Source organism: Convolutriloba macropyga, chromosome 5, assembly GCF_964194025.1.
Source record: "Convolutriloba macropyga chromosome 5, txConMacr16.3, whole genome shotgun sequence".
Lineage (NCBI taxonomy): Eukaryota > Metazoa > Xenacoelomorpha > Acoela > Convolutidae > Convolutriloba > Convolutriloba macropyga.
The window spans coordinates 7,451,900-7,479,698 of NC_134472.1; the positions used below are offsets into that span (position 1 = coordinate 7,451,900).

Genomic DNA, 27,799 nt, shown 5'->3' on the forward strand with positions numbered 1-27,799 from the left:
CAACTAAAGAGAAGCAGCAATTTCTTAAAAAACATGAATGTAAAATTTAGCTGAGCTTTGACAATTCGAGATTAAACACATTAGTTTTCCCATCTAAGAACATGTATCCGACTATTTCCTAAATTGTAATTTGTCCCTTTTCTTCTCTTAACGCTATTATCTTTTGACAATTTAATGCTTTGTTGACAATTTTAACAATTCTGCTAAACAAAATTGCACAAAAATTTGTTGCTTTGTTACACATTTTGGCCAAATTCTCTCATCTTAAGTATTTGGATCAATTCATTTCTGTAACAAGTTATACATAAATGATTTTTACACAATTTCCTCATTGGCCGTCTCAAGGAAACTTGAGACGTTAATTGAACTTCATTATTGCTTAGTTAAGTGAAACGAATGATCAAATCTGTATACTTGAATATAACAAATGAAATTCATAAAAGTGAAGACAGGATCAGTGCAGACTTAAAACTTAAAGAACCTTCGAATAAAAGATGCGTGAAAATCGATTCAAACATTTTTCTAGGTTTAAAAAGGCTATAAATTAAAAAAGGAGGCTCGGTAATTTATGTTCGCACTTACTGTTCCGACCCTGCACATCAGGGTTTTTGACTTAATGGCCTACCAAATGAGGAGGAGGTGAAAATCTTGCAAAAAGTAATGTAATGTTCACCAAACCACTTAACGATAAAATATTCCAGCAATAGAGGGTCGTTGGGACATGCCAATAATGAGACTACGGGACAAGACACACGTAAAAGACAAAAAAAAACAAACATAATTTACACTTTAAACTCGATGTTTAAAAAAGAACAATAACAAAAATAAAAATGGCAATAGACAACACCTATTTTAAACATATTGACTGTACATTACAAAACAGATATGAGATTTGTTCTTACTGAAGCTCCATAACAATTCGAAAAATGGCTGCTTAGGGGCAAAATTCGAGGTAGCAAGAATACGGTTTCCCAAACTTTAAAACGATGATCTGTTCAATGAGAATATTATAGATTCAATTGTGCGTTCTTTCCACGCAATGGGACCTCCCCATTAGATCTTTATTGTAGCAAGGAAACAAAGAAAAACCTCAATATTGAAAATCGCTTATTTGAAATAGAAAAAGCGCAGTATCAAAGCCCAGAAACAATTAGTTAAAAACAAAATGGACAAAAAACGGATTATGTTTTGCGAGAAAGAATATACCGCCTGTCTTTACAGAGTCTAAACTACCAATTGACAGAAAGAATATAAAAAGTGGCAAGGTCGAAAAATCAATTGATTTTTCTAAAAGAAATATGTTCAGAAGTCATAAAAGCCATGAGATTTAAATAAAAACACTTTAGGAATCCAATTGGGCGTGCTATTAGTGAGTCTTAGTTATCGGACTACAAAAACAATAAATCAAGACTGAAAATGCGAAAACCATAAAAATCAACGATCCACTGAAAGTAAATTATTTTTCATTTGGATACCTCTTTGTAAAGTGGCTGGGTGAAAAAGACCAAAATTCATTAAATATTGACTAGTGCAGAAGACTCATAAATATTCTTAGGCGAACAAATTGCCCTAGCGCTACAAACATGAATCGAGAAATGCAACCAACAGAAAATTTAATGTCTGCATCAGCAAAAATTCGATAATTACTGATTAAAAATAAGCCTAAATTAGTAGACATTGAAATCAAGAAAAAAAGTTCCAAAATTGTTTTCTTCAAAAGGTTTTATCTGAAAGTCAATAAAACCATTACCTATTATTTGAAACGATTTATTTAATTCATTTATACATCCAAGAGCAGCCATTGAGATCTTTCATGATCCAGAATTCTTTGAACGGCTACAACAAACTCAGTCAATAATTACAAAATCTATTATATTTTACGCAAAAGCGTTGTCGCAGCCGTCAAAGCCATAAAATATTTATAAACAGCATTACATATGTTCCATTGGGCGTTCGTCAGACGTCAATTGATCGTGCTTTTATTGTGATTGCTTGTCAAACAAACAAAATTGAAACTCAAAAATGCACAAACATGCAAAAATCACAATTTGGAAACACGTTTTATGGGACAAGAATCGTTAGTTAAAAATTAAACCGGTATAAAAATTAAAATTTACTTCACGTACAGAAAGAGCTTGGGTTGTGTTTACACAATATAAGCTATAGGTTGACAGAAAGGTGAGAAAAACGTGCTTAACTCATTCTTGCGAATATTTCTTTAAATAAATATATACAGAGTCGAAATAGCCATTGGATATCGCCTGACGACACGGTTTAGTTTCATTTTTATTGTTTATTGCAGCCAATTAGCTTTTTTGATTAGTGAGATTAAGTCTTGAGACTAAAAAGAGAACAGAAAGTGCCGGCAAAACACAAGAATCCAATTTTTTATGAAACAATTTGTCAAAGCCTTAAAAAAACTTGAGCTCATACTAAAAACTAATACATTTTTTTATTGGAGCCCATTTTTATGTAAATGCGACCTGCTTTTATTGAATTTTGGCTTGAGTTCATTTTAGTCATTAATTAACATTAAAAAAACAAAAATTGCAAAAACGCGAAAATAGTACCTGCCTCAATAGAATCAAGATTTATTGAAATTACATATTTTAGCGGTGAAATGTGATTATTTTTTTGTAAGTTCACCACTTACTCTAGGGGTAAAATTACATAAATTCACCGCTTAGAAAAAAGTGTTAAAAAGATGTAAGATTAGGGGTAATTTTGGGGGGGGGGGGCTTAAATCTAAGAACACCTCCCTTACTCACCATTAATTTCACTGCATTCACTGCTAATCTCACACAGTTTTTTACACTTTTTTCTGAGCGGTGAATTTATGTAAGTTCACCACTAAGTTAAGCGATGAGTTTATGTAATTACTAAGTAATAATCACCGCTTATCTCACATAATTTTGACACTTTTTTAAGAGCGCTGAATTTATGTAAATTCATTGCTAATATCAGCGGTGAAATTATGTAACTTCACTGCTACCAGGCAATAAAGTTCTTTTTCACCGCATTCACCGCCTGATTTATGTAATTTCACCGCGTTTACCGCTTATCTTACAACATTTCCCGCATTCACCGCTTATCTTACATACTTTTGCGTTGAATGGCAGTGACATCTCGACCCGGGGATACGTATGTGCCAGATTGACCAGACCAAACGTTAGTTGTTAGTTAGACCAACCAACTCAATAAAAGGTATGCATCAGACGAACACTACCGTTTTTTGGGTACGAACAGCACAGGCCAAAATTTGATATGGATTAGACCATATAAGCCAAACTGAGGCATAAGTCAGACGGAAAGGCGCGACCGATACTTTGCTCAGATAATGATCTCGGGTCGCACCATTGTTGCCCATCTGGCCAACACCTGTCTCGGGTTACAGATCGCATCATGTATGCTCAAATTCATTTAATTAAATATTTTTTTAAAAGTTTTTGGAAAGTTTGTCCACTATTCTTGCTAAGCTAGCTGATAACTTACTGATTCCTGAGTCTCTGCTGCTGTTTCCAATCTTTTCTAAATTTCTCCTCATCATCTCCCTGCTTCCTTCTCTGCTCCTCTCTAATCTGCTGTCTCAGATCGCGCCCGTACTTGTCCCCCACTCCCATGTACACCTGGGCAGTGTGTGGTCTCTTTTGGAACAGAAACATTTTCTAGAACAGCAAATTTGAATCAAGTGAAATAAAGCGTTGCACATACAAGCAAGCCCAACTACTGCTTTGTTATTTTATTCAGAAGAAAAGTTATTTTGGCTCCAAATATATATATATATATATATATATATATATATATATATATATATATATATATATATCCATACATTCAAAGCCAAAATCAACGGCAGACACTGAATACTTCTATTTAAAACCAAAATGTGTATATTGTTGAATATCAGAATTGACATCCTCGAAACAAAACACATATTTGTGTCCTATTTTGAAGTCCTCTTAGCTTAAACCTGGTGTACAAAAAGAAAGTTGTTCAAAAGACGACCTACTAATTGTTAATTTTTACACAATAATTGAATCTTGAAGAATTCTCTGAACTTATTAGGGATTTAGGCCATTTGTTCCATAAATAGAAAAACAGAATTTTCAAAAATAATTTGTTTCGATGATTTATTAACCGTTCCACTCAAAGCTTTTCTACCTGTTTTTTGCTATCTTTTGAAAAATTTTGAAAATGTTGGGATTGTAAGATGGTAGATTTTTACTATTTATTTATGAACACTTTCGTACAACTTTTTGTATATCCTGAATCTTGTTTGAAAAAAAAAGCAGAATAATTCGAATACTTGTGTGAGAATGTAATCACACTTGTAACCACACTCATTTGAACGAGTGTCGCCGGGTCATTTAACGAGTCATTTCACCTTTAGGTGCACACTATTCCGAATGTAGGAAGGAACTTTAATTGGCTGAAGAGGAGCCGGTCCTCACCAAAAAAGGATATTTTTTATCAAACACTATTGATAAAGTGGAAACGTTGATCAGACAACACTGGCTCGGGTTTTTCATCGTTGAAGGTTTAACATTTCCCTAATCATAGCAGTTATAAGATACCCGTAAGCAGATACGATAATCTGAAAAGAAATTACAGAAAAAATATTTAAAAACAAACTTTCATATCGGATAGTACTCTATAAATAATTTCTTATTGTAAACGCGCTTCAAAAGATACGCAATTTTTCATACCAAAATTTTGATGGCCACACTTCGCGTTTCCGATGTTCAAATGTTTGTGCATTTTTTGGATGTCCGATATAATACGTGTAAATTGATACTGTGAATTATAACATATGCACTGCAAATGATTTTCTTCAAAGATTATTTTGATTGTTGCTGTTTTTCTACCAAATATGAGTTGTTACGGTTTTTGAGAGAGGTAGTCCCCCCAAGAAAGTTGTAATTATGTAGCTAGTCAGTGCCGATGGTATCAGTAGAAATATCAAAATTCAATTAAGCAATAATGTTTGCAAAAACACAGACCAGAGTAAAATTTAGAATGAAATCAAACTGACACTAAATTTTAGAAAAAAAGTGAAGCGCTTGGTATCAAATAAAAGAAACAGAAAATTTAATTCTATTTTATGCTTGCAAAACGCCTCACAAACTTCTTAAACGTCCAAATTTAAAGGACAGCGATTTATAGTAGATTGTGAAAAATTGGATAAGATTTTTTTTTGAAAACATGCAAAAAATTATAATTCAGATCAAATCTAAAATTTAGTCTCACTGAAAACCTTATAAATTGTGCAATAAGTATTTCAATTTTCTTACATCTTAACCAGCAACCAAAAACTGGAATTGTTGGTAATTTTGAAAACAACTCTTAGATTCGCAACATTGCTTTTGTTAGAACAAGTTTTCAATAGCAAAGGTAATAGAGTTTCAACTTATAAAATAATTCTTTCTCATGTGCTCACAGTTTTTGACAGAAACGCGATCGTAATGAGCTATTTCACTGAAAAAGATGATCTCGTGAACGAAAGCCGCCAAAAACACCGAATAATGAGGCGATTATAAAAAATGGAGCAAATGCAGTGCTTTTGTTGAGTCTTGGCTGAACCGTTCAAATCACAGTTTGAAAAAATTTGAACTTTTTTGAAAAAATGTTAGTTTTATAGGGAAGACAAAGGAATATCAATCTGCCACATTCATAGCAAAAACATTATACTTTTAAGACAAAAAGAATAACGATAAGAGCGACATTTCAAATTCCAGAAAGTTATAGTTTGCATCATATGAAGATCGCATACTTGTCAACAGGAGCACAAAAACAAATTTTAGTTTTTAGTTTTGCTATTTGTTGCATATGAAAAGCACAGACAGCTGGATACAACAAAGTTAAAAAAAAACTTATTCAATTATTTCGTGTCAAAATATACTACACAAAATACCAACGAACAGGAAATGTCAAAATAAGCTGATTCTGTATTTTGTTTACGAAATCTTTTTGATACTTATCGAGAGAAAGAAAAATGTGTCCTTTTTGTGAATTGGGGACTCTGGGTGTAATGGGGGAATCTGCCGATCCATGCCATGGCCGGGGTAATATGATCACTCGTCCTGAGCATACAATGGTGACCAAATTATGGCAGCCTGCGCAAGCGCAGAATTTTGACCCATCTGTGAGCAGCAGAAATTAATAACCGAAAAAAATACCGCCAAGGCTACATTTTCCTACCTGCAAGAGATGCAGATGCACCAGTGGCATTGGATGTTACAATCAATTCTCCCTTGTAACAAAGCTTTATAGCAAATACAGCGGAAAAGTGTGGTTTTGCCTGGTCAGCTGCCAAAGACAAAAAGTACGAAAAATACACCTAGAAACGTAGCGAAGTCGAATTATATCCGTTCCCTTGGCCTTCGAGTCATTCACTGATTTCCAGAGACAGTTCGTAAGACCCTCAAACGAATCATAGTTGTGGCTGATAACAGATGCGGCCTGCTGGTTTATCTCAGGCCTTCAGTAGGTTTTCTCAATAGGTCTCTGTAACAGCTATTCTCAGATCTACAATCAAGTTGATTGCATAGGATGCAAGATTATAGGAATATTTGGACTGCCAGCCCAAGCAAGATATGGAAGCCTTTGACTCCTTGTCTCGCCCAATAAAAAGGGACTTTTCCTTGATAAATACTTAACACAATGGGCGAGGCTACCTACACTAATCAGTTTTGATGTATCATCCAATGAGTGGGGAGCTTAAAACTTAATTTCTGACTGCATGGGCTGTTAACAGTTCCAGGAAAAATTTGGTCCAAAGACCACGAGAAATAACTCTGAGAATTTTCAAAGACGGTGGCGAGGTTGACTCTAACTGTTTTGAACTGAATTTATGATCAATAATACCAGTGATTGGTTATGAACCAACATTACAATATTTTACATCTTCAAAAAACTAACGGGGTCTTTTTGACACCTTTACATAAACCTTTTTAATAAAATCTTAAACCCTTATAGCTTGAATCAGTTGGAGTCCAAGAAACCACAATTAAAATTATCTAATTGCACAAAATTTTCATTAATACGGCTTATAGCTCTGAATGCTACAATTTGCCACTAACCAAAATAAATTTTACAAAAAAATATCCCCTTTAACGTGTAATCATCTCATTGCCATTATGTTGGTTGGCTCATATTTCAAACGAAAACTAAAACTAGCACTTTGAATTTGATTCTAGTTCTCAAAATAGATTAGCCAATCACAAGTTCTTAATGATTTCGCTGATATTTGAGTGTCTGACGAAACAATCAAACCTTAAATTGACGGACACCGTGTTTGCTAACATTGCGTTTAGCCGACTGCCAAAAATTCACGTAATATGAGCAAAGAGATTCGTTCTGATGCTGCGATTTGCCTATTTAAAAAAAAAACAATAAACGGCACAAATGTTATGAACTACCAAGGTTGACCTCCCAGACATAAGCCACCTCTGATCAGACTATCGCCAGACTTCGATCTATGCTCAAACCGTGCGATATTGAAATGACCTGTGATCAGACATGTGTGCGACCCTTTCTTCGTGTGGATTTTGTGGGAAATTAGCCATACCGAGCTAGACCCAACAGATCTGTGATCGGATTTCAGTGCGACCATTTATTGTGTAACTTTCGGGTGACCAAAATTTTTTACGCGACATTCACGCGATCACTTTTGTGCAACCAAGTCATTTGTTTTGATTTCTGTGAAAATAAAAACTGTGATTTAACTTTGTTGCAACTTTTGTTCGAACAAAACGTATGACGCGAGTTTGGTGCAACTTACGTTCATTCCCGAATTAAAAACAAGTAAACAGTTCTTAAAAGTGACTGCTCGTTTCCGGCTTGCTTTTAGGCAGACCAATTCTTTCAACAATCAGTCGCTGCTTTTAACCCTTTGATATATTTTGCCAGATAAGAATTTCTTTACAAGAATACTTAATATATCTTAATTTAAAGATACAGTCAAAAACCTGATTGGGAGGATGCTTCTAATGTTTTTTCTGATCAATAGCGTTTGCAAAATTGACTGTTAGAGCTGAAGATTTAAAATTTTCCTCCAAAGGAGATTCAACCCTTGTCTATGGAAAAGTGAACGTCATTAAGAGAAGATAAGATTTAATCATATGCATTGAAAGTCAAGTAATCGTATAAATTTTTCATTAAAAAACTTATCACAGGTTGGTCTGATCAGAGGTGGCTTGGGCCTGAGACCTTGAATTGGGTAGCGTAACAAATGTAGAACCCAGGGGGTGAGGCTATGGGGAACCCAAGTAGTATAACGGCACCCAAACGCACACCAACGAAAATGGTCCAACAAATTTGTGATCTATCGACCAATGAGCTTTTTTGACATCAAAAAAATTTTCGTTTTTCCTTGTCGGCTAACACTCCTGGCACCCCTTAATGTGTATGATAATCTAGAATGATCTCAAATACTGATTTTGAGTGGAGTCCTGGATTTAGGGACCTCTAATAAAAAAGAAAATAACAACTGGGGGAAGAATTTATTGAGTGTAACTGTCACGAGTGAACAGGGGCAACTTATATGTATCCAAACGACGCCGATGCTGTCTTTACCAGCTTTTTTTTGAAAAAATTTACAAATTCCTGTTGCTGTTTTCCGTTTTTTTATCTTAATATATTGAAAATGGGGTCGACGTTCAATTTTGCTGAATATTCCAAATTTAACTGAATTGTGTTATTCAATGTCCCTATTAATAGTTTAATCACATCATCTAAGAGAGGACTTAGACACCGCCGCTAATTTCTCTGCAATTTTTATTAATTCGGTGTCGGCTGACACTTGTAATGTTTATTTCGTGTCTTCCCCATTAAGGAAGCCCCTAAGCTTAGCGCTCAGGTAAATTATAAAGCGCCACCCCCCCCCCCCCTCCCCCTGAATCATGCCGAAGAGTCGACGCTAAAAAACTCAAAATTATATAAGATTGACGTGAATGCTTTGAATTGATGTACCATTTTTGCTTGAGAATAGATCTTTCATAATTTTGCGTTTTTAAGCGTAGATCTTACATAATTTTGCATTGAAATTAGCGCTGATCCTAAATAATTTTGCATTGAATTTAGCTTAAATCTCACAAAAATTTGCGTTTTGCTTAGCGTAGATCTTACATAATTTTGCGTTGATTTTAGCATTGATCTTACATAATTTTGCGTTGAAAATAGCGTAGATTTCAATTGATTTTGCGTTCGATTTAGCGTAGAAGTCACATAATTTTGCGTTGAATTTAGCTTAGATCTTACATAATTTTGCGTTTAAATGAGTGTTGTTTTCTCATAACATATAAATAATGTGGTTCTTAACAACAGCAAGGTGCGGTAGAACAGTGGCAGAAGAGGCGACAAGCACGCAAGAGGTCAGTGGTTCGAGTATCACAAAGAGAGCTCTAAGCTTTGCATGTTTAAAACATATACGCTATCGAAAACGCAAAATGATGTAAGATCTTCGTTTAGAAACGCACAATTCTACGCATTCGCCGCAAAATTAAGTTAAAAAATGACAGTGAATGCTCCGACTTGTCAGCGCTAGTTACCGCTTATCTTAGATAATTTCGACAAAATTGCTCGGCCCGGTTGGTAATCATAACAAACGGGAGGGGCAATAATTTTTTGAGAGGGGGTAGCTGTAATGGGAAAGACCCGGTTATTTAAATGAGAAAAAAAAACGATTTGGCTACACTCTGACAAATCACTGTGACACCTTCAAAGCAAAAGATCTCTTAATCTTCAATACCTGCTCAGAAATCACCCTAGGTGTTGACACAAAAAACATTTAGACACAAGAAACCACCCATTAAGTGTTGTTTAAATGAGAAAAAAAACAATTTGTTTACACTCTGACCGTAAACGGAGGCTTCTGGGATTGTTTGTATTTCTGTGCTTGTGCCATTCCCTTGTTGAAACTGGCATTCATTCTGTCAATATTGCGTCTGTGTTCGTCTCTCGCGTCTTGCTGAAATTTACAAAAACCAATCTGGTTTAATCATCATCACGTTTGGTCAGAAACAGTCATGATAAAAAAATAGTTTTTAAACATTCACAGCTCCAATATGATATAACACCAATAAGTCTTGATAACGCGGGTTGAAGTTTCTTTGATTTCTTACAAAGATCATATATGATTTCATAATGTGCGTATCATTTGATAATGTCCATACTCGATTTCTTAGTACAAACCTATACTAAGCAACCAAAAAAATTAAAGATGACCCATGTATGAGTTTTAGGTTTTCATGTATGCCACATGTATGAGTTTAAAAAAAAACTCATAAGTGATGCATTCATGAAAAAAAATCATGCTTGATAAAGTGTGTGGTCCGTGAATAACCGACCTCGTCTTGGGCTATTTTGTGTCTGAAGAGGTGGTAGTGTTGCAGGGTTCTCTCCTCTGCCCGACTTCTAGCAGATTTCTCTCTAGAGTAATTGGCATTCTCGTTCTTGTCTCCTCGGTCAAAACAAGCAAAACACAAATCTTCGCTCTAAACATGGATTATTTTTTCGAGAAATTATTACTGAATGTTTTAAGTATGACCAGTTTAAAGAATGACATTGTTGGTTCCCTTTTTCAATTTTATTCTTGCAACAGAAACAACAAATTGCGTTGTGAGCAAAATCATAGTTCATTTTAAAAAATATGGGAAAAAAAGAGAAGTTTAGAACAGGGCTTTCAAAATTTAGATTGAAAATTTTAATAAATGTCAAATATAATCTACCCAAGTTCAGTTCTTATCTTAAATCCTTTGAAATTTAAACATAGCATTTAAACTAAATTTAACTGCAATCGGTAAAGTGCGTTTGCACATAATTTTCCCACTCTCATGCGCAAACCTTCCAAACCCAAAATGTTTTCTTTTTAATAATTGAATATTAGGGATTCAATAGGCTTTTTAAACTCGCATAAGTTTAACAAACTTTAGGAAAAACGACTGCAATAAATTTTTTTTTACATTTTTAAAAAAACTTCTCAATTAAGTATAGAAAAATAAGTTGAAAAAAATAATGGGAAGTAAAGCCTCTACGTTACAACTGAAAAGTAAGTTAAAAAGACAAAAATTTTAAACATTGTGAAAAAATCACTCAAAGAAATAATTTGATTGAGGCGGAATCTTGCAGTTGATTCGGCCCTGATTGAGATATAGAATCAGTTGTCACTGGAATAAGGAGTGCAAGTAAAATGTTGAGGAAAATGCTGCCGACTGTCAGAGCTCTTTATGTATGGTCTAGTGAAATCTCTGAGCGACGTACAATAAGATACAACAAACAGCAACGCTCACACCATCAAGACAACAAAATTATTTGACTTGGATCCATTGCAAAGATTTTGTACCGCTAGACGTTCGTACTCTGAACATGGTTACTCTCTACTTTTCAGTTATCCTTCTTATATAGGACCGAAAAAACTTGGTTCAAGGATGCTTCATGACGTGAGGTCAAAAGAGTGAACTCAATGATCTTAAAGTTTTACAATGTATTTTGAAGACGCTAATAGAAACAATAAACACATGGGAAACAAAAAAAAACACTGTAATTAAAAGTAGAGATAAAATATCACTCTAGTAAATATTGACATTAGTGAATTTTACATGACGTTGGTTGCCTTTAAAATGATATAAAAGAAAAAAGAACAGTAAAAACTCGGTGTCAAAATAGGAAAGTAACATTGTAGGCCCTAATACTTCAGAAGAGTGATTTCCAAATGAGACAATATTAATTGAAAAACCAATGACAAGTTGAGATACATTGGAAACTCCAGTGCACCCTGCAAGAAAAGTAGTTCTCGAAAAAGCTTGACTTTAGGTGAAAGTTGAGATAAATGTATAAATATCTCCAAAAAATTGGCCTGTTTTTCGTCTAATTATGTCAATTCATTCGCCAAAAAAGACAGACAATGATTTTTTTTAAAATACAGTGCTCATTTTTAAATCTGCTGATTCCACTTTTAAAATAATGTCAAAAACTTGATTTGCGGTCGTTAATTTGCGTTCAAATTGAGACTACCGGTTAATAACTGATAAGTTATACATGCACAACATCAGTTGTTATGACAATATTGTCAACTAAATGTTGAAACATTTGTTTTGAACTTATTCATGCCAGCTTTACATGCCAGCTTTCTTTTCGAGAACTATAATTCGCAAAAACCGAAAACAATTGGACTGTCATGTATACTATGCTTTTACTGGTCTCAGTAAAGTTGCAAACTTGTCCTATTGCGTAGAATAATCTGCAATCGACGGGCTTTAATCATATCACTCATATCTATTGACGTCGAAAATATTGATGAGTCAGAAGTGACAAAGCAATTTCAGAAAAAGCTTTATCAAATAAGATACGTTTTTGGTCTTTGACAGAACCATAATAAGAGTTATACGCCTCTTTTGCGCTTTTTTTATCTCCTCGGAACACATACCAATGGCTTAAATTTCATTGAAGTAGCATTTTGGCCAACAAATCTGACATGGAATGAAAAGGAACTGTTAAAATAATAACAGATTAAATTACGTTAATGCTTTTGGTTAAAAAAAAGATTTCAAATTAAATCATCTATAAGTTTTATTGCTTCCATATTCTGTACACTTTAGAGAACCGATCAAAAGTTTCAACAGCGTTCACTTCCAAAAGAGGTCGAAAACTTACATTTCTTTCGTCCTCTAAAACTTAGTAGAGAATTGTCATTTCTTGCATTCTGAAAACCACTGAAGACGATACGGTACCAAACAAACAGTTATTGAAAATTCTTGCCTTAAAAAAACGATCGAAAACTGTTGCCTGAAACAACTGCAATAAAAATTGGGTTCAGTCGTGATTTAAAAGTCAAGAATGATAGCAGACTCTCTCTCTAAAACTCAACTTCAAAAACAGTTTCCGCTGTGGGAACACACAGTTGAGAGCCTTGAAGTCTTGCAATATCGACGGTCTGCAGTGCCAGAAGTTAAAATGGCAGAAGAAAAAGCAACTTTGATAGCCAAAAATTTGTTAGTGACATGAATCATGAATTTAAGGCACGTGACCTATATTTGTAGCAACCAAACAAACGATAGTTGAATTTAAACTTTTTGTTTCGAAGACCCTTTTTTATATATGACAATTATAACAATTCTAACAAATATATTTATGTAACAAAAAAACTAGAAATTAAGAACTGAGTATCCCCCATCCATATCCGACCAAGCTAAACGGAACTCAAAAACAAAGAAAGAGATGATCAAAAGACATGGGACAAAACAATTTAAATGCAAAAGATTCGGATCTTTTTTTGTTCGTGTCCCCCACTGTACACGGTTAAAACAAGCCCCAAAGCGTGCTCATGAATGAGCAGGCCGGATTAAAATTTGTACAAAATGAGGAAACGAGAACTGCTTTAACTAAAAATACGGTTTAAAACTCGTTACAACGAAAAACAGAAAATTTAAAAAATCAGATCTGCGGTGACTCATGATCTATCTGTTATATAGATACAGAATTGAAGATAACGAATAAAGCTTGGTGAAATTCCATATAAATCTTATTCTATACAGCTGAATAAATTGAAGCTTGTGTGTGTCGAAGATTAGTGTGAAGAGTCAGATATTTATGCTTGGGCTTTCTTGTGGTTAAGGAAACACGCACGGTTCAATTTATTAAAACAAGAAGTGGAAAAAGGAAGACAAACCGAAGAAGCAGTGTGTAACCTGCCGGAAAAAAATGATATTTATTTCAACCTTTGTGTGAGGACTGCTAATTGATAACTGCATACCAGCCTATCAGCTTTAATCACTCTTGATCTTTGTATTAAAATTTTAAGAACATGTTTCTTTTAATTTTGTTCAAAAGGAGCAAATATATTTTCTGTTTTGATCCAACTAAAATGTCTGAACATGTGCAGTGGAACGACGACATCATCACATGTAAAGTAATCCAGGTAAGAAGAAGGTTGCTTCGATCCCTAAGAGGGTAAAGTAGAGAGGTTTGTAGTTAAGAAAAGTTAACACCATTTTTCTCCTCTGATATATTTTCAAACTGGTAGGAGGCTTTATTTGAAAACATATATAGAGCTCGCAAACTAATGGTTGGCGAAAGTCAAATTTAGTTAAATGGAGCTCCAAGGGAATCCTGAGCTCCAAGTGATTCCTAAAACGCAAAGGGATTCCTGAGCGAGAACCGTCTTTGCAAAAAATTAAACACCACCCCAAGTAAACATGTCCTCCTCGATAATGTTTTCAGCCGTTAGCTAAAATCAATATTGGTGAAAAACTCCAAAATTCAGCGGGAACGAGAGCCGAGAAATAAATTGCATAACCCTATATATATATATACGAATTTTGGTTTATAACCTGCGTTAGGCCGCTTACTAATTTACTTTATTGGAAAGATTATCGCGAAAAACGTGAAAATTAGCATCATTTTTGAGGGTGATGCAAATGAATTCCAGCTCTCAAATGTGCATTTAACCAACGTGTTAACGAGCTGAAATTTGACGCTCTTGATCCAGAGAAACATTCATATTTGTAACAGCAAGAGAGAGGGACTATACGGACATCGGTTCCATACGATGATGTTAATGTTTTCGGTATTTCCATTGATGAAATCCCAGTCAGCGATAGTCTACTGAGAAAGTCCTTTTATGAAGCTGAAATAAATCTTTAGGCACTTCCGCTGAGATTCGACAACCTGAGGTTGGAAAAGAGCCATTTATCGCACGATTTTAGTGATGCTTAAAAAAATAGGCAATTTTAAACAAAACGGCGAAAAAAATCGCCGAGATTCTCAATCTAGTACAGCAAACTACACATAAATGTGTTGACACTATACAAACGTATCGGAAGCCATGCAATAGCTTCCTGAATAATGAAAGACTCCGTTTGAAACTGATTGCTAGTTAGAAGAAAATGATTGATACTTTTAGTAAAATAGTGAAACGACTAATAAGTAGGAAATGACATACAAAATCTCAAAATCGCGACTTGACAATTTCTTATAGCATTCTCTTTAAGTTTTCATTTGTTTGGTTATGATGCTTGCTTATTTCTTTTGCTTTTATTTGACTGGGTTGAGACGTACACGGTTAAAACGAGCCCCCCAAGGGTGCGCTAAATTAGGAATCCAAGAAAATTAGGCAGACCGGATTAAAATGTTTACAAAACGAGGAAAATAGAACTGCTTTTAACTAAAATTAAGGTTTGAACCTGGTAACGACAAAGTGATAGCTGGACTTTTCTGTAAAAAATCAGAACTGCTGTCATTTCAAGTCTAACTGTTAATGAAATTAATTCGCCAAGGAAGATGACTGTTCTCTTGGGGTCAATTTTATTTTTAAATTATCAACATCAAACATTTGGGCGTTCAATAGGACGTGTTTGAGACTTAACTTACTTTGAATCTCTAATCTTGGAATATCAATTGGTAGCCTAAAGATTAAAAGTAAAACCATTTGCGTGTGGTATTAATTAGAAATTTGCAGGACCTTATGAACATACCGTGTACCCCCAGAAAGAGCTTTTTAACTTGTAAACCGTACTCTCTGCACCTGTCATTATAGAGCACGTGCCAGTACAGAGTGGATGGATGATCATTCTTTGCAAATAAAGTACATTCTTTGGGATTCGCGAATGATATACACCCACCAAGCTAGGGACAGCAATGGGAAAGATCCAAATCTTTTTCTTTTTCACGACAACCAATGAAGAAAGCCAAGTTTTTGCATTATACACTTCATCCAACAAGACCTTTTTTCGGTAACAAATGTCACACAAGAGGAAATTGTTTTTCGGACTGTTACTGAGTAAATAAAAGAGCAGCGAGAAATCTATTTAAATCTATCCAGCGAGAAAGTATTACGTCATAATTTCTTAACAATGTAAGCCTTACAAAAAGATTGAATGCACACAAAATCTCTTCTATTTGGCATAGAAAGCTCAGAAAAAGTTCGTGTAACATAATTTTCGTTAAGCCTACTAATATACTAAACTGATTGCGCTCTTTTTAGGTTTAATAATTTTATGTTTTGAAAACCTATCGCTGACCAATCTGAGTCGAAAATCGGCTCAGACAAAATACCTGCTAAAAAGATCAAGCTAGATTTGCCGGGCCATTGAGATGGGCCTTTGTCTTAAAACGTTGTTGAATACAGTTGCAATTGAATTTACACATCGAAAGACTGTTATCAGCTTTATCGTTGGTGCCGCGATAAAAGCGAGCCACTTTTCGATGAAAGATTGTTGTATCTGGGAATAAATCACTCCATTACATGCAGCTAATTAAGCGCGAAGTAGGCTGCAATATGCACTCAATCTGCCTCTGTATTCCTTTGAATTAACAAGATTTGGTTATTTTGTTTGAGACAATGACAGAGCGCCTTACCCTTTAGTTAACCCACACACGCCGATCTACGTCGACAAACAACAACAGACTGCATTTTTGCTTTTCCAAGGACGCAAGCCTATGAAAGAACATCTTTTCCGTTAATTTAATGACAACCTGCCGCAGCGGATGGTGCCAAACTGTGTGTGTGAACAGAGATTATATAAGTTATGAGTTTAACAATTAGAGCCGCGCTACGGTTACAATTTGATAGACATAATCCGATCCTGCACACAGCTGCGGACCTGTTCAACGAACCCTCCTCTGTTCGGCCTGTTGACTGTTTTGTTTGTACACTGGACTCGCATTGAAGCTCACCGCACCCCACTGCATACAGAGCCCATAAAAGAAAGAACAGCAGAATTGGACCTCCAGATGGGCGGAAGTGAGCAACCGAGCAGTTGACCAATAAAGACAAAAACTCAAAGCTGTAAGATCCATCCAAACTCAACTTCATTTCTTTTGTATGCTATAAATTGATTAAAAACCGGCAAATATAACCTCCCAGAACTCATTTCCTAGCCCATATAACAAATTTTTCGAGTTCACAGGCCACCGATAACCCACCCGATACACATTTTTTGTTGAAAAAGATCAATTTTGAAAATTTTTTGTCAAAATTTAGAATTGACCAAATCGGGGTGAAGGTTGGTACTTGGGTAAGTCTATTACACTTTTAAGCGAAGCGGAAAAAAATGAAAAAATTGACCAAACTTGAGAAAATTTTGCAATACTTCATTTAAAGCGTCGATAGATTGCGAATCGAACATTTGTATAAAAAAGGGTAGAACTTAGAGTTTGGCCAAAATTTTCGAATTTTGAAAAAAAAGAATCAGATAACTAATTTTCTTCTCTCAAATAAGCGCTTATTCTTGGAAAATCGTGAAAATTGTGGGAGGCTTAGCAAATCTCACATCAGTTGTGTTGTAAAAACATTACATGGTTTTTATATTAGCTGCCAGTTCACTGCATCACGCCATAAAAACTTTGCCTCAAGCGTTACAAGACCATTATAAAAAAGGAATTTACGCACTACCGGGTCTGAGTGTCAATCCTAACGCTTTGAAAATCCGAAAAACCGCGCAATTTCAATTGAATCACTTCTTTCGTGATAAAAAGAGGCTAGTTATATGGCATGATGTGCTGAACAATTCATTGTCCCGTCATCGCAGTAACAACAATAAGCCCTTAACACCTTCGCAGCTTACTGCAGTGCTTGAAGAGTATCGGGAGCGCATAGAAGCTATAGTGTATTGCCCCAGAGAGGGAACTCCTGATATTTACGATCAGCTCAAGCGTAGTACTCTAGTTACCATCCACATAGCGAAAGACATTGTGTCTGAACGTAAACAGAAAGATCTTAGTTTACTAAAAGAGTACAGAGCATTACACCAAAAGCCTGCGCTTGAGCTGAAAACACTCACTATAGTGTTAGCACATAAGAACAACCTTCGGTCCTTGATAGCACGCTCGCGACCGAAAAAACTCTCTAAGCGCCGTCGTAAAACACTTCGCACCCCTCATGCGTTCGAGGAGGCGGAACTCACTCAAGCCTTTGATAACCTGAATGTCACTTAGTCTTGCTTTGTTGTGGGGGTCTACCCGCTGACTGGCGGTGTGACTTAGTTTACCCACGACGTACGGGCTAGTTTGTGGTTGATACCTTCCAATAGGGCTTTACTAAACGTATTGCTCTCCCAATTCTTTGAGTTATTCACTACCGTCCGTTTTCCGCAGGTTTTCTGGTTTCATTTTTCCGTTTCCGTCCTTTTTGTTTCCGTGCCACCTTGTTTCTTTCTATCCCCCGTTCATTTGTTGTATGATGTAGTTTGTTGCATTTTGCTGTAGTAAAATTACTTTCTGCTAGTATGCTGGTGGGTTGTTTAGTCTCGTTCCTCGCTAGGGTGTGACTTAAGTTCATTCTGGAGTTACGGCTGGTTTGTTTTGTGACTTTCACCACACTCGCTTGCTAATATTGGCAATATTGTAGCTTGGTTAATATTGGTAGTATGCCCTTTTGTTGTCTGAGTATGGTGGTTTGCTAGGGTGTGATTTAAGTTTGTTCTGGAGTTACGGCTAGTAAACTTCCTGACCTTTTCGACTTTTGGTTATACTACATCGTTGTCGTAAATTGTTTTATGTTTGATGTTTTGATGCCGTTGATAACGCCCCATAATGTTTTGTGCTAGTTTACCTTTACCTGGCAGTAGATCCTCTCTTTCTTTCTAGGGTGTGACTTAAGTTTATTCTGGAGTTACGGCTAGCTTGTTTGGCTGAGTTTGTTGCTGTGGTCTGCTAGCATTGATCTTCCCGCCTCCTCGCTTGTGGTTTACCGTCTCCCTCCTGTGCTATCCCGGCGTCTCGTCCCGTCGCGCGCCACCCGCTCGACGTTCCCGCCCCACCCGTACCGTTTTCCCGTTTCGTCGCGCGCTATCCGCCCGACGTTTCCGCCCCGCCCGTGCCGTTTTCCCGTTTCGCCGCGCGCTATCCGCTCGACGTTTCCGCCCCACCCGTACCGTTTTCCCGTTTCGTCGCGCGCTATCCGCCCGAAGTTTCCGCCCCGCCCGTGCGGTTTTCCCGTTTCGTCGCACGCCATCCGCCCAACGTTTCCGCCCCGCCCGTGCCATTTTCCCGCTTCGTCACGCGCTTTTCGCCCGACGCTCCCGTTTGTCCGTCCGGTTTCCCGTTGCGTCATGCGTTACTTGTTCGGCGTCTCTTCCCGTCCGTCCCGTCTCCCGTTCTGTCCCGTTTCGCGCTTCCTGCGCACCGTTCTTTCTTTCATTCGCCGGGTAATATTGTACTCGACGAACATTTTTACTCTTTGGCGGTTTGCTAGGCAAACCGTCACACTAGGGTTCGTTATAACCCATTTGTGTTGTGCTGTTGCATGTGTACGTACTTTATATTAGTACCTAAATAAACTGGTGGCTCCTGTTTTTCTTAAGATCATGACAACATTGCAGGACAAATTCAACAAACTTTATAGTGCGAGAGCAAAATTAGACGCTGAACTTAATAACATCTATGGTGAAATTAACAATGCTGTTGATAAGCAACACAGGAAAGTTAAGATCGAACGTCTGATTGTGAAGTGCAAAGATGCTTTTACTAGATTAGTTGAGAAGAATGAAGAGCTCTTTGTTCTGGCACAAAAGACTGAAGATCCAGATGCTGCCTGTAAGAACCTTAAAAAATGGTTAGAGACTGTAACAAAGAAAACTGATGAGTTCATTGCTGCTGCTGGAGGGTTTATCAATTCGTTCCATGACAAAGAGACAGCAGAGCTGTATACCTCTCACCATTCAAGATCGGGTTCACATATGACTTCTTCGAAAAGACCAAGTCAGCGTCAACGAGACTTAGAAATATCAAGACTCAAAAGGGAGGAACTTGAGAAACAACATGAGGCAAAGCTTCGCATTGCTAGACAGCGTCTTGAAATTGAAAAACAAAAAAATTGCGGGAATTGGAAATGGAGCAGCTTGAGGAGGATCATCGCAAGGAAGTAGCTGCTGCAGCCCTTGAGGAAAGTGAGTTGATGACAAAATCATCAGCAGACTGGTCTGGTACAGGCAAAATGAGTGGGCTCTTTACGGAAAGAAGTTCAATCAAGAGCAAGAAACTTGTCCAAGATTGGGTTAATTCGTCACCGGCCGGGAACATGGCTGATGTTGCAAACGAACCGAGTTTGCACTTCTCTGGTTACATCGTCCAATCCAACCAAGCAATTGTCCAACGACCTTCTTCAGCTCAACTTCCAAACTCACACTTCAATCTCAATGCACATGGTCAAGTTGAGGCCAACACAAACCTCCCTGTCCATGAGCTGCAAGAACCAAGTAGTAGAACCAATGTAACCAATGACGCACATGTTGCAAACAACATCATGCAAGAGCGGCAACAGCCTCAATATACGCCTCCATCACCCCCAGTAAACTTTGGTATGCCAACTCAACTAAACGCCCCAAACACAGCCCGACAACTGTCTCAAGTAACAATGCACTTCGGTGGTTTACAGTTAGGTCATCAATTCCCGCTCAGGTCGAGCATGCCGGGAAAATTGAATTTAGTCAGTCCTCCGTGTTCACCACCTTTAAATACACTCGTTAATGCTCCGCTAGCACTTAATCCGCAACAAGCACACATAAATGTACCCGACACTCCATCCCCCGTTCTAAAACCCGCACCACCGCATTTCCCGTTAACCCCACCAGCATTCCGCTTTCCTCCTTCGCCGCCACAAGCACTCCCACTACGCGCCACTAACCCCGTGGCGAATATTGTCAATCTGTTAACCCATTCTCCGTCTGCACCATTCATTTCCTCCGCTAACGTTTTTGTACCACAATTAATTCATCCACCACCCCCACAAAAGAGTTTTCAGCCCCAAAACTCTCTACCCATAACCCATGTACCTTCTGCTCCTCCCGATCCAAATGTTTGGCGTTTTCCAGCAGCAGTCCCATCTGCAAACTTATACACCGTACAACCGGCCCCGTTAATCAACCCTCATATATCTACATCGCACTGCTCCTCCCATGTGCAAACAGCAGCAGTGTCTCAAAATTACGTAACATCAGACTTCATGCAAGCGAACCCATTTAGTTCTTCCACAGGTACCGCCCCCACCTTTGTAACTCCGATCATTCCGCCAACATATGGAGCTACCGTTCCGAACCCGTTGTGTTGGGGTGGCCCGCCACATCCCACGCCTTCGGCTCCTTCTTTGGACTCTGCGGATTTGATAAAGCAGTTGGCGGACGCAATTACTTGTAAGAAGAACGATCCACTGCCCGAGTGGAAGTTGTCACAGTACAATGGTGATCCCCTGCAAAGGCACGAATGGTTCGGACGATTTAAAAGCGCCATAGACGCACAGTCCTTGACTGATGACGTCAAGTTAACATAATTAAAAACTCTTGTAACTGGAAAAGCTAAAACCGCCATCGCTGAGTTCGCATAGTGCGGTTTAATGTGTAAGGACGCACTTAAGACACTCGAACGTAAATTTGGCCAACCACAGGCAGTAGTCAGTGCACACTTAGACAAACTCAGCCCTTTTCCTCCATTAAAGATGCACAATAGTGATAACATCATAAATTATTCTGCAACAATTTCAAGTCTTGTTGGGGTCTTCAAATCACTTTCATATGACTCAGACCTTAAGAGCGCCTCACTTCTCAACACGGCTGTGCAAAAATTGCCGCCCAATCTGAAAGAGTCTTGGTCACTCTTCACAGTGAAGAAACATTGGGTTAAGCCAACACTTCTTGACCTCAACGATTGGTCGAAGGAGAAGGCCGAGGCACATGATTCAATGAAACCAACTTCATCAAAGGCAAGAACTGAGGATAACAACAACTCAGTAGTAAAGACCAAAGTTGCCTCGAGAACTTTTGCTGCTAATACGCAAACTAAGGGCACTCAGAGACCAGCCTCAACATCGGCAACGCCTGCAACCCCTCGCTGCATTGTGTGTAAAGGCAATAATCGCATCTGGGATAGCAGGGTATTTAAAAAAAGTCTCCCACTCAGCAAGCAAAGGTAGTGGCGGAAGCAAAACTGTGTTTCTCATGTTTGAGAGAAAAGCATATGTTTTGGCAATGCCCAAATCCCAGGAAATACAGGAAAGACGGATGTAACAGCTCCCATAATACACTTCTCCATGGAGCTGAGAGGGTTTATCCATCAAAATCCCCTTCAAATAACAACATCACTAATTCTAATGCCGGCGCAAATCAAAGTAAACTTCCTAGTGTCCAATCATCGAGTAAGACCACCACTTTGTCATCTGTGAGTAATGTGAAAGGCCTCCTTCAGGTGACTGAATTACAGTTGAAGAGATCTTCCGGTAAAGATACCATGGTTTGAGTATTGTGTGATACCGCTTGCATTAACTCTTGGGTGTCCAATGATCTTGCAAATAGACTTGGTTTGCACGGTACAGTATTGAAACTAACAGTCAAGCGTATAAATACCGAGGAGGTTGTAGACACTAAGTTAGTTGAACTAATTGTAACACCACGCGAAAACCAAGCATTTGAACCATTTAAAGTCAGCCCTTACGTAAAGGAAAATTCGAATGTAGGCGCCGATGTCAATAACATTAAAGCACTTCAGGAAACATACCCGCACCTAGCAGTTCCAGACCCAGTTACATATTGCTATGGAAACATCGAGATGATACTTGGACAGGATGTGTATCATGCCATCCGCCCGTTAGAGTACTTCGCTGCCGACGAGAAGTCCTCGCCCTTCGCTGTTCGCTTGCCCATAGGTTGGGTTCTAAGCGGCCCTCTACCGTCGTCTTCAGGTTTAGTCTCGACTTGTTCCAAAGCTAATATGGAGCAGGATTTTGAACTCGCTAGTCAGGTAAAATCTTGGTACGACATGGAGTCGTACGGCGCACTTAAGCAAGTAGATCCACGATCCGCCTCGGATGCACGTGCGCATGAAATTCTTGAAAACACCACCGTGCATAATGGAAAAAGGTACGATGTCGGAATGCTATGGGCTGAAGATAACATCGAACTGCCCAACAATTATTTCTCAGCGCTTGTTCAATTAAAGTCTTTGGAAAAGCGGCTAACGAAAGATCCAACATTAAGGGAAAAGTACTCGAATACCATCAAAAGAGGACTTAGACAAAAGCTACGTAGTAAGGGTCAAAGATGCTCATAAGGTGGAAAGTCGTTCGGAACGAAAGTGGTACCTACCACACCATCCGGTTGTTAACCCGAACAAGCCGGGCAAGGTTCGTAGGGTACAAAACAAAGCAGCTAAATTCCATGGCGCATCTCTTAATAAGTCATTACTCACCGAACCTGACTTCCTGCAAAACCTAATTTATGTACTCCTACGGTTCAGACAACATCCATTCGCCGTATCCGCCGACATCAATGGAATGTTCCTCCAAGTTGGTGTGTTACCATGTGATCAGCCATCATTGCGCTTTTTGTGGCGGGAGGACCCCATATCAAATGTTGTGGTACGCCAGTATGCACATCACATCTTTGGGGCAAAAGATTTGCCCACCTGCGCCAACTACGCACTTCAACGCACGGCAAGTGATAATGCTAAGCAGTACCCAGAAGCTGCGAAAGCCGTCCTTGAGAACTTCTACATGGACGATTACTTAGACTCAGTGGAATCCCCCGAGAGGGCCCTCATTAGGTCGAAGGAATTGGTACATCTTCTCCATCTAGGTGGGTTCAAGCTTACTAAGTTTGTAAGCAATGTACCAGATCTGGCTGATTGAACTGATGGGTCTGCTCAATCCACTGAACCGAAGGTCATCGTTTCATCAAAGGAGGAATCAATGCACGTGCTTGGGTTTAAGTGGGATCACAACAACGATACTCTGGTTGTGAGCAGGGGTACTAACAGCACCATTACGAAAAGTTTAACACAGCGCTTGGTCCTAAGTCTTGTGTCAAAGGTCTACGAACCAATTGGTCTTGTCGCATCGTTCACTTTTGGTGCTCGGTTAATCTTGAAAGACATTTGGCATGTCAATGGACAAAGTTGGGATGACGAGTTACCTAAAGACACAGTTGACAGATTCCTTGCCTGGTGTGTTGAACTGCCGCGGTTAGCTGAGATCACTATACCGAGAAGTTACTTTTCAGGACCATTGCAACATCTTGAACTCCACATGTTTGGTGATAGCTCGCAAGACGTATTCAGTGAGGTAGGATTTCTTAGGGCTCAAGTAACTTGCACCTTCGGGGAGATTGTAACAGAGCTGGCGTTTGTCCTGGGCAAGGCCCGCGTTGCACCTATGAAGGTAATGGCAGTTCCTAAGCTGGAACTACAAGCCGCTCTCCTCGCAGCACGTTTAAAAAGGGAAATCTGTTAAGCATTAACCGTTAGTGTGGATAAAGTATTCATGTGGACAGATAGTACCATCGTCTTGCAGTGGACAAACTCAACCAATAAACACCCAATCTTCATTGCAAATCGTGTTAGTGAAATTCTGGAGATTACCAGCGTTGACCAATGGAACCACGTCGCCATTTGTGATAATCCGGCAGATGATGGCACGCGTGGCATGTCCGCTGAAGCTTTGCAATCAAGTAGCTGGGTGAGGGGTCCTGACTTCTTGAGAACTAAGCAACTCCCTTTTGTGCCAAATACTGACGTCGTTGAGAACATCAAGCTCGGCGTTGTAACTAAGGAACAAGAAGATGACTCCATCTCATCTCTAGCCGCATCTGTAACCAAGCCCCCTGAGAAACAAAGCATTAATCTAATCACGTTTGATAAATTCAGTTCTTATCAAAAATTACTTCCTGTCACCGCATATGTGCTCCGTCTTTTACCATCTCATGAAAGTTACCGTACCGTAGACGGCAGCAGAGCCGAACCTGTTGAGCTTGACGAAGCCGAGCGTCATCTCCAGTACTTGGTTCACGGACAGTCCTTTAATACTGAAAGAAAAGATCTTCTTGACAACAAATCCGTTGAGAAGAGCAGCCGCATTGCTCAGTTTAGTCCGTTTATTGGACCTCATGGTCTCATCCGTTCCTCTGGTCGACTCCGACGGCTACTGGAAATTGACTTTGACACTAAGCATCCTATCGTGCTGGATGCGCGTCATACTTTTGTTAAACTGTTTCTGCGGCATACTCATTTGAAGAACCATCATCAGGGCATCAATTACTTAAGGTCAAAGGTACAAGAACGTTATGCCATCCTAAAACTACGTTCCACACTGCGTTCCATCAAATCAAACTGCGTCTTGTGTAGAAAGTTCCGTGCAGCAACCATTCAACCTATCATGGCAGACCTCCCAAAGGAGAGACTCGCATACCAGTCTCCTCCCTTTACCAACACCGGGGTTGATTACTTCGGCCTATTCTACGTTACAGTTCGTCGGACTAGCGAGAAAAGGTGGGGATTTCTCTTCATTTGTCTCACTACTCGTGCTGTCCATGTTGAAGTTGTCCCGTCCATGGACACTAGTTCCTGTGTAATGGGAGTTGAGCGGTTCCTCTCCCGTCGGGGTACTCCTTCTATGATTTGGTCGGATAACGGTACGAACTTCATTGGAGCGGAGAAAGAGCTCCGTGAATGTATGGAAAAATGGAATACGCTTAACATTCCCACCGAACTTGCACATAGGAGCATTAAGTGGAGGTTCAATCCACCCAGTGCGCCACACCAAGGTGGCATCTGGGAGAGGTTAGTTCGTAGTTTTAAAAGAGTACTGTACACTATCCTCGGTACGCGTCGCCTCACAGATGAGGTGTTGAACACTACTTTTTGTCTGGTCGAATACGCACTGAACTCACGTCCCTTAACGCCCGTGAGCGCCGACCCGTCCGACCTAGGCGCAATAACACCTAACCATTTTCTACTCCGTAACCAAGCAACCGGAAATCCATCTATCGTTGGCGTCGACGAGTTCGATCATCGTAAGCGGTACGCCCGTGCACAGTCCTACGCCAATGCAATTTGGGCACGTTGGATTAAGGAGTATGTACCTGCGCTGAACCGTAGATCTAAGTGGCAGACGCCTGCCGAGCAGCATCTCAAGTTTGGTGATTTGGTTTGTATCGTTGAAGAAAGCAACCCTAGGGGTTACTATCCAACTGCTCGGATTGAAGAACTTCGGTACGGCTCCGACAGCGTCGCCCGCTCCGCCGTCTTACGCACGTCATCCGGATCGCTCGTCCGCCCACTCGTTAAGGTTGTACCGATCCTCCCAACATTTTCTCCCGGGCCGGAGGATATTACTGAGTAAATAAAAAAGCAGCGAGAAATCTATTTAAATCTATCCAGCGAGAAAGTATTACGTCATAATTTCTTAACCATGTAAGCCTTACAAAAACATTGAATGCACACATAATCTCTTCTATTTGGCGTAGAAAGCTCAGAAAAATTCGTGTAACGTAATTTTCGTTCAGCCAACTAATATACTAAATCGATTGCGCTTTTTTGAGGCTTAATATTTTTATGTTTTTAAAACGTATTGGTGACCAATCTGAGTCGAAAATCGGCTCAGAGAAAATACCTGCTAAAAAAGATCAAGCTAGAGAGGGGCCTTTGCCTTAATACGTTGTTGAATACAGTTGCAATTGAATTTACACATCGAAAGACTATTATCAGCTTTACGGACAATTTTGTAAAATTTTTGTCTGAGCTGTCTCGCCCGAAGAATCAAGAATCAAACTCTACCTCAAGTACTTGCTCATGTAAAATTATGCAAAAGAAATTAGTTTTTGTTTGCAAGATTTGCCCCAGATATTTCATGATTGTAGGTCATAAATTTGTCTACAAATATTCCCACCTCAAGTACATTTTGTTGCAACTTAGGTTTCAAGCCACTTTTTGGCTGAAATGAGAAAAAAGAACCAATATTTTTCAAAAAGCATCAGAATATTTCAGGTTGAATGCTTCTGTGACTAAAATAGTGTATTTTTGCAACGATCCAGAAAAGGATTGGTAAAGTTATCGATTTGACAAATTTTTAAATATAAAATAGGCACAAAAACTTATTTTTTTGTCTTTTGAACAGACTTCAGCTAGGATTACCTGGAGGACAGACTGGCTTCTAAGCAGCGTGGGTGTAGCACTCTGGGGTCTTCCCAGTCTTTGATGCATGACCTGAAAAGAGGGTTTCCCAGCTACTCCACCAAGTGACGTCACATCTGAACTGTTCTTCAATATACTGTAAACTTCGTTGTCACAGAGAAAATTGTCTTGATTTCGATATGAGTTCAATTTATTAATGTTTTCTTGATCTCGAAATGAAACTAGTTTGCGGTTGTTTGTAAATTTATTTGAAAGGTTCACCATTTTAAGTAATCTTTCAAAAAAGCTTTATAGTTTTGAATGCGATTTTTAGGAAAATATGTTAAATTTGAAATTGGAGATTGAAATAAATCCAATCTTTCAGTATAATCAGATAGATAGCGCACTAACTAATAAATCTGTTTATATCCATATAATTCTCGGCTTTTTATAAATTTCAAATTTTGCCGCTCAGTTTAAGCTGCTCCTGTTTTAAAGTGATATATCAAGCGTTTTGGAAAACGTGCATGTTAACAAATGTGATGTGCTATTTTGGCAATGAATTGGTTGTTATTTTATCTAGCCGATCGCTTGTATTTTTATCTGGAGGTGGGGGGATGGGGGGGGGGTGAGGAAGATTTGTTGTGTTATAAACCAAGACATTTCGCTATCAATAAATGTTTACGGTTGCTGAACAAACAAAACAAACACATGCATTAGTGCTAAAGTCTTGATTGTATGTACAAACATTGGTTTATAATACCGACAAAAATCGATACAATAGCTTTATAAATAAAAGTAGGTTGTGCTTTCTCATCGATTGTTTCTACCATTTTAACCCAGCGGTTATAATTTCGCTGCAGCGTGAATATCGAGGAGGATCGAAAACTGCGATGAAAGAAATTTTGGAACAATTTTGATCAGGAAAATG

At 38.6% G+C, this 27,799-nt stretch overlaps 2 protein-coding genes and 1 long non-coding RNA gene across 3 annotated transcripts in view; 1 reads left to right on the forward strand and 2 right to left on the reverse strand.

Annotated features, from left to right (window-relative positions):
* Nucleotides 1-27,452, reverse strand: part of LOC142339749 (coiled-coil domain-containing protein 81-like) — a 60,231-nt gene extending 32,779 nt beyond the window's left edge. Inside the window, exons 1-4 of the mRNA XM_075390002.1 lie at nucleotides 26,890-27,452; nucleotides 10,347-10,493; nucleotides 9,857-9,967; nucleotides 3,493-3,665 (exon numbers count right to left, since the gene is read on the reverse strand). Coding sequence (XP_075246117.1) covers nucleotides 3,493-3,665; nucleotides 9,857-9,967; nucleotides 10,347-10,493; nucleotides 26,890-27,153 — 695 coding nt within the window. The 5' untranslated portion in view covers nucleotides 27,154-27,452. The remainder of the gene's footprint in view (nucleotides 1-3,492; nucleotides 3,666-9,856; nucleotides 9,968-10,346; nucleotides 10,494-26,889) is intronic.
* Nucleotides 1-27,799, reverse strand: part of LOC142339098 (elongator complex protein 4-like) — a 323,966-nt gene that overhangs the window by 203,795 nt on the left and 92,372 nt on the right. The window lies entirely within an intron of this gene.
* LOC142339750 (uncharacterized) lies at nucleotides 16,108-27,097 on the forward strand. The gene is made up of 2 exons (XR_012759028.1): nucleotides 16,108-16,783; nucleotides 26,873-27,097. It is a non-coding gene; the product is annotated as an uncharacterized LOC142339750 (long non-coding RNA).